Genomic DNA, 9968 nt, shown 5'->3' with positions numbered 1-9968 from the left:
ATTTTAACCCTTTTACCACCAGAACCAAGTCACGCGCACGCTTGGAGTAGAGTGCGTTCGTGACAAATTGGTGGCATAGCGGTGGGATAGTTAAAGATTTTTTCCATCTTTTTCGGTACCAGATTTCAGTGTTGCTGGATTTGCTAGTTAATCCAGACACTAAAAAGAAATTGTTTCTCAATTTCCAAAGGCTGAACTCAGTGCATACTTAGTATATTTACACCTCAACAGTCCCCCCCCCCTCTTTGTTTTCTTTTCTTTTGCTATCATTTGTTGGGGCCGGCGTGATAAATGGAATACCAAACACAATCCAAGAGTGCTCTGGAGCAACGTTGCCGTGAACAATGTATTCCCATCCGGGGAAAATCAAAGGATGAACTTATCCAAGCGCTTGTGGACTATGATATGCAACAAGCAGCGCAAAGTGATGCTGCAAACACTTCTGAGGGAGGCATGGTCACGCGGGAGATACCTGCAGCTGATGTCGGTGACGTGCCAAGATCTGGAGATCCCTTGGACTCTTATCTACAAACTGTTTTCAAATACGTGGACTCAACAGATGCAAACCTCAGGCTGCAGCTTATCCTTAAATATCAAGAGAGGGAAGCTGCAGAGCGCCAGGCTGAGAGAGAGAGGGAAGCTGCAGAGCGCCAGGCTGAGAGAGAGACTGCAGAGCGCCTGGCTGAGAGAGAGAGGGAAGCTGCAGAGCGCCAGGCTGAGAGAGAGACTGCAGAGCGCCAGGCGGCAAGAGAGCATGAACTAAAACTGGCAGAGTTGGAGAGGTTAAGTGCCTCACCTATCAGTGTGGTTTCAAGAGACTCTTCTGCACCCAAACCACGTGCAGAGAATTTTCCCACTTTGGACAAAGATGGAGATCTGGATGTTTTTCTGCGCAGTTTTGAAAAGGTTTGCAGGCAGTACCAATTGCCAAAGGACCAGTGGGCAAAGTACCTCACCCCTGGTCTCAGAGGTCCTGCACTGGAAGCATTTGCAGAGCTACCAGCAGAATCTGACCAGGACTATGAGGCAATTAAGGCTGCACTGCAGAGACGGTACAACCTTACCCCTGAGGTGTACCGAAAGAAATTCCGGACTTTGCAAAAGCGTTCCACAGAGAGCTACACTGCAGTTGTGGGACACCTGACGACGGCATTCCGGCAGTGGACTAGAGGGCTGGAGATTACAACCTTAGAAAGCTTGGAAGATCTGATCATCAAGGAACAATTTTTGCAGCTGTGCCCAGCCAATGTACAAGAATGGCTGCTGGACCGGGAGCCCAAAACAGCATTGGAAGCGGGTGAGCTGGCTGATTTCCACACCGCCAACCGAGCACAATCGGACCGGAGCAGAGGTTTTACTACGGGAGCATCCAGCTGGAAGACCACTACACCACGGCTTCCCACCACCCAGTCTACAATACCCTCTTCTGCGCCGGCTTCTACCTCAGGGAGAGGGGGAGCTAATGTCACTTCTACGCGTGGGGATATCCGCAGATGTTTCATTTGTAACAAAGTGGGGCACATTAGCGCTACTTGCCCGGAGAAAAGAAATCCTACGCCATCCACAGGAGTGGGTCACCCCTCAGAATCACCATCTTCGGTGTTGTTCGTCTCCAGCGCTGAGAACACCCCCAATGTGAATATGCAACCTGTGACTGTGGGAAACAAGGTAACTGTGGGGCTCAGAGACACGGGGGCAGAAGTGACTCTTGTGCGTCCAGAGCTAGTGAGCTCTGAGGACTTTATTCTTGGCAAGAACTTAACAGTGCGGGGAATTGGGGGAGTACGTCATGCAGTGCCAATGGCACGAGTATTTTTGGATTGGGGAGCGGGGAAGGGTGTAAGAGATGTGGGGGTATCAGATAACATTCCTACTAATGTGTTACTGGGTACTGATTTGGGTAGGCTGTTGTCAAAATATATGCCGGAGGATGACACTTTTGATTTATCCAGGTATTCTAGGGGCCCTACCATAGAAAGGGCAGTGTATAAAAATGTACCAGGGCAGCCTCATGGGGAGAGTGGGCAGAAAGGTTGTGCGTGTCTGCCTGTGCTAGAACCCAGAATGTCTGAGGTGCTGTGGGAGAATGTGAAGGTTTTGCATCACTGGGAGGGAGGGCAGAGCGAATCTGTGCCAGAACCAGGGATTTCTGAGGTGCCATGTGAGAAGGTGGAGGTTTTGCATCACTGGGAGGGAGGACAGATTGAATCTGTGCCAGAACCAGGGATGTCTGAGGTGGCGTGTGAGAATGTGGAGGTTTTGCATCACTGGGAGGGAGGGCAGAGCGAATCTGTGCCAGAACCAGGGGTGTCTGAGGTACCGTGTGAGAATGTGGAGGTTTTGCATCACTGGGAGGGAGGGCAGAGCGAATCTGTGCCAGAACCAGGGATTTCTGAGGTGCCATGTGAGAAGGTGGAGGTTTTGCATCACTGGGAGGGAGGACAGATTGAATCTGTGCCAGAACCAGGGATGTCTGAGGTGGCGTGTGAGAATGTGGAGGTTTTGCATCACTGGGAGGGAGGGCAGAGCGAATCTGTGCCAGAACCAGGGGTGTCTGAGGTACCGTGTGAGAATGTGGAGGTTTTGCATCACTGGGAGGGAGGGCAGAGCGAATCTGTGCCAGAACCAGGGGTGTCTGAGGTGCCGTTTGAGAATTTGAAGGTTTTGCATCACTGGGAGGGAGGGCAGAGTGACTCTGTGCCAGAACCAGGGATGTTTGAGGTGCTGTGCGAAAATGTGAGGGGGCCACCCTGTGAAGAAGGGCAGAGGGTGAGTGAATGTTCCTCTGTGTCAGGATTAGCTGGTTCCCAGGGTCCTGTATGTATGCATCCTTGGAGTGGAACAGGTGGAGTGACAGATGTTTCAATCATAGCTGTGGTAACCTGGCAGCAGAATAGGGGACAAAGAGAGGGCTTTGGTGCACCCGTGCCCGTATTCTGTGGGACTACGAAGTCAGGACACAAGGGAGAGGGTGAAACTGGTGACCATTCTGTTATCCCTTACGCAGGGCCTACATGGTTTGGGAAGCCAGGGCGAGACACCCTAGCTACCCATCGAGTAGATTTGTTGGGGCTTATAGCTATACCGAGCTGCATGGAGAACCAATCTGTTACTAAGGGGATGGACTATGCCCCTGGGTACCCTGAGACCATGGCCTTATCCTGTAACAGAGCAGACAACGTAGCCGATGCTCTGAAAAGTACCTTCTGTAGGGTGGGTTTTCCCAAAGAAATACTTTATCTTAGCCGGAAACTGTTACCCAGGGAAAAAGTAGGTAGGCGCAGAGATAAGCTTGTGGCTTAATCTCTGGGCCACCATCTTATTTGGGGGAGGTGTCACACCAACTTGTGTAGTGCATACATGGACTTGCTACCTAGTAGAGATGGTATGGCCAATTTCAGTATTGGAGGGGTTAATTTGATTGTACAGGCCAAAAGGCCAAATGTGGTGCCAAAAGGTCTTGTGAGATAAATTTGTCCTTTTGAAGCTCGGACTCCAACCGGGGCCTTCTACGGGGTGTTAGGTCCTGCAGTGGAGCTGCCGTTTTGTCTAGGTTCAAATGTAGACGACCATATGCCTGTATCCCCTCATATATAATGGATTCTTTGATATGCTAAGTGACCACTAGCAGTCAGGAAAACCATTTCATATCCAGGTCATATCAAACACATATCAATAATAACTTATATATTCATTATCATACCTCCTTGTGTGCATACCTAGAACGGGGAAAGCACACCCTACAAAAAGAGTACAAACATGACGGTGCAACGTAAACGGTTTGGAAGGAATTGTGAAGTCTATGATGTTCAGTCATAAGTAGCAAGTGTGACATATCTATGGACTTCACAATTTACAGGAAATTCATAAATGCATGAATTATTGCCGTGGCGAGCACAGGAGGGACGATAAAATGAAAATAAGTTATTTTGACTGATATGTTTCCACTACTCAAGGGGGAGGTCACTTATGGTACACCTTCCCTCCGCTTATACCACCTCTGGGCCGGCTTGGAAACTTGAGATGAACTGGGAAAGTGTATAAAATTAACGAGAGAAGATGGGTCAGTGTGCTTACTAGGGGCCAAGATCTAATTTTGAGTAAGTCGCCATCTTTCCTTGCCGGAGCCCTACGGACAGAAAAACTGTTACTTGACCATCTAAGTGAGTAGTTAGGTTTTCTGTAATTTTCTCCTTTTTATTTTATCTGTTTGGTGTAAATAATCTGTTTATCATCTTTTTGTGTATGCACTGTGATTTTTTTTATTCATAATAAATATTCCTTTATTAAGTTCTGCCTTTGTCTGGTAAAGACTCACGTTACCTGAAGAGACCGTTTTATTGGTAATTTTAAATCACATAATTATTGTGTTAAAATATACTGTGTGGGTTTTTATAGTCTGATTCATTTGGGGTACCAAGGCACCCCATTTCTAAATTGTCTTGGTGGTGGCAGCGTTATTTTGATATTTGCTATATCATTATAGTTAAGTGCGGGTGGTAGTAAGGGTGGATATTTCTATTTTTATCGCTATTTTCGGTCTAGTGCAGACAGATAGTGAATTTTAACCCTTTTACCACCAGAACCAAGTCACGCGCACGCTTGGAGTAGAGTGCGTTCGTGACACTACCAATCCCCACCATCACATGATCTTCACCGTGACATCCAGGTAATAAAATTCATGTACCTTTTATCTGGGGGTTTTAATACAGATTGTTGCTGGTAGATGGTGAGAAAACAAAAAAAATAAAAAACAAACAAAAGAAAATATTCCTTGTTCTGGAATGTTCTTGAAGTTCTTTCGCTCAGAAATGTATATATATTCAAACCGTGAAAGTGATGGCTTCCGGGCAATGAAGAAGGTGCAATGACAAAGCTGAAGAAGGACACCAGCGTGCCTGGACTGGCCATTGGGCACATGGGAAAAAAAAGCCCTTAATCTCCACTGGTGGGTCCAATCCAGTGTTTTAGTCTGTGTCAATATTATGGATACACGTGGCAGCAAAAGATCTTACCGATGTTAGTCTGTAGTGTGTCTCCGCATGCCTCCCAACAAGCAGCCATAAACACAAGATTTCTCGGCAGCTCTCCTTTAAGTGCATCCCCAGTCAATACCTGGACACCAGACTCCTTGACCAGACTTTTAGAAGTGTTTGGAGAAATGTTGGGAGTCATCTGGGAGGCATCTTGCAAACCAGTACTGATGTTGGCGTTGGCCCTGCATATGGCATATGTTGCTCCTGTCATCTTTTTCTCGTTATTTCATGTATAATCTGGCTTATTTTATGGCAGTCTGCTATGAATGTCATTCAAAACCATGACCAACCGGCCATAAACTGGAACAATTAGCTCAATGAACTGGAACATAGCTGATCCCTAATCCCCTACTCAACTATTATTTTATATGACCTCTCATAGACCCCTGTAGTAGAAGTTGGCTCCTTCTTCTACAGGGTGAAGAAAGCAACACAAGGTCCTCAAAACGGTAAAGAGACATCATGACTGCTGAGCACTTGCATCGTGACGGGAATCACGGTTTAAAGGAATTCTAAAGCTGTAAAACCCCTCCTCCCACCCTCACAAAGGCTGCGTTAACCAATCAGCAACATCCAGCAACCTAAAGTAGGAGAGAGATAACTTAACGGGAAAGAGTAATCATATAGATCCCAGGAACAGGAAGTTAAAATGGCTGCTCCCATGCTATGCACATGAGGGGGGGGGGTTCTATTGTTTATTTTTTCTCTAAGGGCCATAAAATAAGTTATTTAGTGTATAGACCTGTAAACTATAAAGGATTTGAGAAAAAAAAACGCAAAGTCTGCTTTAATTGTGTGTGGGAACGGGCACTGAAGAGATTTATATTCTGCCTGTGACCTCATGGGATAACCTTGTTCGGGAAACGTAACAGTAGAAGGGAGAGGGCTGAGATCGGGACGGCTATGCAAAAGCCTCTTGGCAATAGCTGGATAATGAGTTCTCTCAACCCTCTGCTTTAATCGTCGGAGCCTCGCCTGGACTAAATCCTCCTGGAGCCATGTAATAATTATTCCTTCCATTAAAAAAAAAAGTTAAAAAAATATTTTTATAAAATGAAAATCATCAAAAAAGGCATCAAAAATAAACAAAAAATATGTTAACAAAATTGAAATATTCTTTTCTAAATTTACTAAAAAAAAACGTGATTGTAAAATTTGGCACACAAAACCTAAGGGTTGCTTTGAAAAAATAATCATTTTTTTTCTTGCTTGGCACCAGGATATACGCTATTTAAACTCAGAACTGGAAGTCTTATTTTTAATAAACTAGAGTGCTTTGCAACCTCAAAATAATCTTGAGTAATAACCGCCTATAAATCCTTGACCTCAGATAATTTTGGGTCTACATTTTTTAGCCTTTCCTTACATTATTATGTTTATATAATTAAAGTGATTGTAAACTACTCATTAAATTTTAAAGGTGTCACCGTTATGCCTATAAATGATAAGAGACAGCAAATTAATAACTCAATAATAATAATAAAAATCGGACTTTTGTTTAAATATGCTCCAGAATGAGCTAGAATTGTTTTAAACATAGAACTAACATGCTATATTTCATTGGCTATCAACAGATAACGCTAATTGAATGATTATAATTCTGTATATAATGTAATATCCCATTCTAAACACAATATGGTTAAAAATATGGTTCAATTTCATTCTTTTCTAAGAATGACTGTTTTCCTGGGCGCTAGCAACTCGAGTAATATTTTTATCTTCCTAACACAAGTTTTAGGAGATAAAATAATTACTAAACGCCTTTATTTAAAATTAGAAATTGCATACTTAGCATACCTGGGAACTTCCTAGGAAAGGTTACTTGGAGCTCTCTGTCTTCTGGGGGAGTGGTAATGTAAGTGGGTGGGGTTAGACCCAATTGGCCTTTAGTGGGTAGGGTGGTGGGCAGGGCATAACTTGGAAGTGGGAGGAGAGTGGGCTGGGCAAAATATTGTTCAAGAAAGAAGAAATTGACCTGGAGACCAAGTGAAGCAGAACTTCACCCAGAGACTCCGGGTCAAATCCAGAGAGTTCCGAGGACAAGATAATTGGTATCACCTGGTTTATTCGTAATTTGAGATATATAAAACCCAAGGTGCATATTGCAAAGTGTTCTTCCTATCCATGAACCACGTAATAGTCAGACAAAAGGACAAAGTGTTTATTAACACAACGATGAGAACAATACAATAACACAAACCAACAAAATTCTGTTGTCTGATAATGGATGGTTCAACATGGTCTTCACCAACATGGTCTTCACCACAAGCTCCCAAAGGTCACCACTCAAAGAGAAGATCAGCACCTTGGATCCCTCCTGGTGGAGTCTAAAATGCCTGCCCAAAGACAACTAGATCTCAAGCCAGGGGCGACCCCAGACTGGATTCCCAATTTTATTAAACGGGGGAGGTCGGAAAACAGGAGGAGGCCAGTCCTCTTGGAAATGCCCTGACCCAAGTCTAAATCTGACAATATAAAGGCATTCAGTCTTGATGTGATTCAAGGTGAAGCGTGATCTCTCAACAAAAAAAAAAAGAAAAATCTAAATGCTTAGCACAGCCTGATAAATGTTCGAATTCACCAACTTATAAAACGCTTCCCCTCGTTTTACGGATGTGTTTTAAGAGGCCACCACTTTCAAACCGATGAGCAATTTGTATTAAATACTTGACCACTGACGGCTGGTTCCTATGTATAAGTGCTTTCATTTTCTACTATGACTGACTATAGTAATTACTGGCATTCAACGGGTGAATAGGTTAAAAACCCACCATGAATGATATGGCGGTGACATAGTTCAAGCGTCTTTGGAATAGCTTCAGTGAATTACAAGAATCCTCCATCGTGCTCAAATAACCAAAACATTTGCAATCGAAATTCCGAATCGGTTCACTACATCTTATTATGTCAGTGCTTCTGTATTAACTGCAGTTACTGACGCTTTAAATCTCTGACCTTTTGTCCCATAACGATAAACATGATTTATGAAGACACTTTACTCTACCCTCCAAATCAAATATATATTAGCTGTGACATATTGCGATGAATATAGACGCAGGAGCATCCGGAAATCATTTTTGCAAATTTTATGTCATTGCTTTTAAAATGCTTCTGACAAAGTTAAATTAGAAAAATAAAATAAAGAAAAAAAGCAATGACGGAAATCTTTTTACTGAGGAAAATCCATATATTTTAACATATTAAAATACATAACACCCAGTGTCGGTGTTTAACTCAACCGGTCAAGATGAATAACTAATAATTTATTTGGAATGTTGAGAATTTAAAATTACTTGAGAACTTTCAGTGTTTCGCCCGGAGGCTCCAGGTGAAGCGAAGCTTCTCGGGGTCACTGATGAGAATCTTCGGGTCATGGGAGTGGCATTGAGGCCACGCCCCACTCTCCTCCCACTTTCCCTCCTAACACTTTCGATTTGGGGCTCTCTAGTCGAAGGGATCCCTACTCTTGTCCTCTCTTTGCCTCGTCCCAATGGGCAGACTCTGGAGTGGTGAAGGTTATTGGGTGGGCTTGAATTTTGATGGAATCTCTTATAGCTTTGTGTTGGAATGGACTGCTTGCCAGTGTACAGCTGAGGATATTCTTAAAAGATGGAGGCAGTTCATTTGGTAAGCGACGATTGCATTGCTGTTGATGGTTTCAGCAGTTAATGCCTCCCAAGCTGTCTGTTATTGCTATTGTATCTACTCAGCCAAAAAAACCTCTACCTTCTTCCTGTCTTCACCAGGCTCATCTCCATTAGTCTAGGAATATTAATTTATTATTTATTACAAGTATGTTGCAGGTTATCCCAATACTTCATTTAAAGAACTGTATAGCAGAGAGCTTCAAGGAATATCCAACTCTACTAAAGCCACACATTCCAGGAGGCCTGAGCGAAAAACAAACGTCCTGTCAGCAGAGATGGTCAACATTCATTGACTTTCCTACCCAGTGTGGTCATAAGATTCTTAAATGTATTATTGTGAATGGACATTAGGTCCTCCTGAGGAACCTTCTACACCAAAATCCGGTTTTATTGTGATAAAAAGGTAGCGTGGTCTCTTGATGAAGATCAGCTAAGGATAGACCCTTTTCATGATCCTCATCCCGATCTGTTCTCCTAGCTGTTGGTATTATTCCCAGTCTAAAACCTGGATAAAAGCTAAGAGTCCTCCTAAAATGTCTACCAGACATGTTCCCTGTTGGAACTCCGTTGTGCTTCAAGAAATGATCTACATCAAGAAAAGGGAGTTCCTTCTATGCGCTCTTCTAAACAAACAAGAGTACACCAGTGGCCCAAAGCATGAAGCATAAATGCCCTGAAAGCTATTATGTTATCTATTTTTTGGGGTGTAGAAGGTTTCTCATAAGACCTAACCTTCACTCATTTATTGAATGCACAACCATCCATCCTTGGTTATTCAGATGCCATCGTTCCCAAAAGGACAGTTTCCTTCAGGCAAATAATGAATCGAAATGATAACTTAACTTTGTTCATAGGGTTCCATGTGTCACGGAAGGTGGGAGGACATCTACTTTTTGAATGAAATCAGTATTTTAAAAGCACGAGCGGCTTATTCAAAGTCTCCTAGATGCTGGAGATGCACAAGGTGTCCATGCTGGAATCCTGGTTAATTTATATATTTTCTCTGAGAGCTCTTTCGATTGTTTCTTGCTGGGAGTCACACAGTCTGCGCTGCTTTGAAAATCCTGACTTGCATTTTTCTTCTTCTTTGGAAGGCTGCATGGAACCACTATAGAAAAAATTACAACTTTATCATTCAGCTAAAAACTTTGGAAATATTCCCAAGCTTATTTTGATTATCTTTGATTGTTAAATTTTGTTTCTATTTTCTGGGGGGGTTTGTAATCATAGTAGGGGGCTTGTTGTTATCCCGTCTCCAATGGAGGACTTTGTCTGATATAAGATA

At 43.3% G+C, this 9968-nt stretch overlaps 1 protein-coding gene across 1 annotated transcript; it reads left to right on the top strand.

Annotated features, from left to right (window-relative positions):
* Positions 1 to 291: 291 nt before the first annotated feature.
* On the top strand, positions 292 to 9351 carry LOC128497763 (uncharacterized). Its single transcript, XM_053467924.1, has 3 exons — positions 292 to 621; positions 715 to 1952; positions 9162 to 9351. The coding sequence occupies exons 1-3, from the start codon at positions 292 to 294 to the stop codon at positions 9349 to 9351; spliced, it is 1758 nt and encodes a 585-aa protein (XP_053323899.1).
* The last annotated feature ends 617 nt before the right edge of the window (positions 9352 to 9968 follow it).

The sequence above is a fragment of the Spea bombifrons genome, chromosome 5 (genome assembly GCF_027358695.1).
Source record: "Spea bombifrons isolate aSpeBom1 chromosome 5, aSpeBom1.2.pri, whole genome shotgun sequence".
NCBI classification, from domain to species: Eukaryota; Metazoa; Chordata; class Amphibia; order Anura; family Pelobatidae; genus Spea; species Spea bombifrons.
This window is presented reverse-complemented; position numbering and strand designations above follow the sequence as displayed.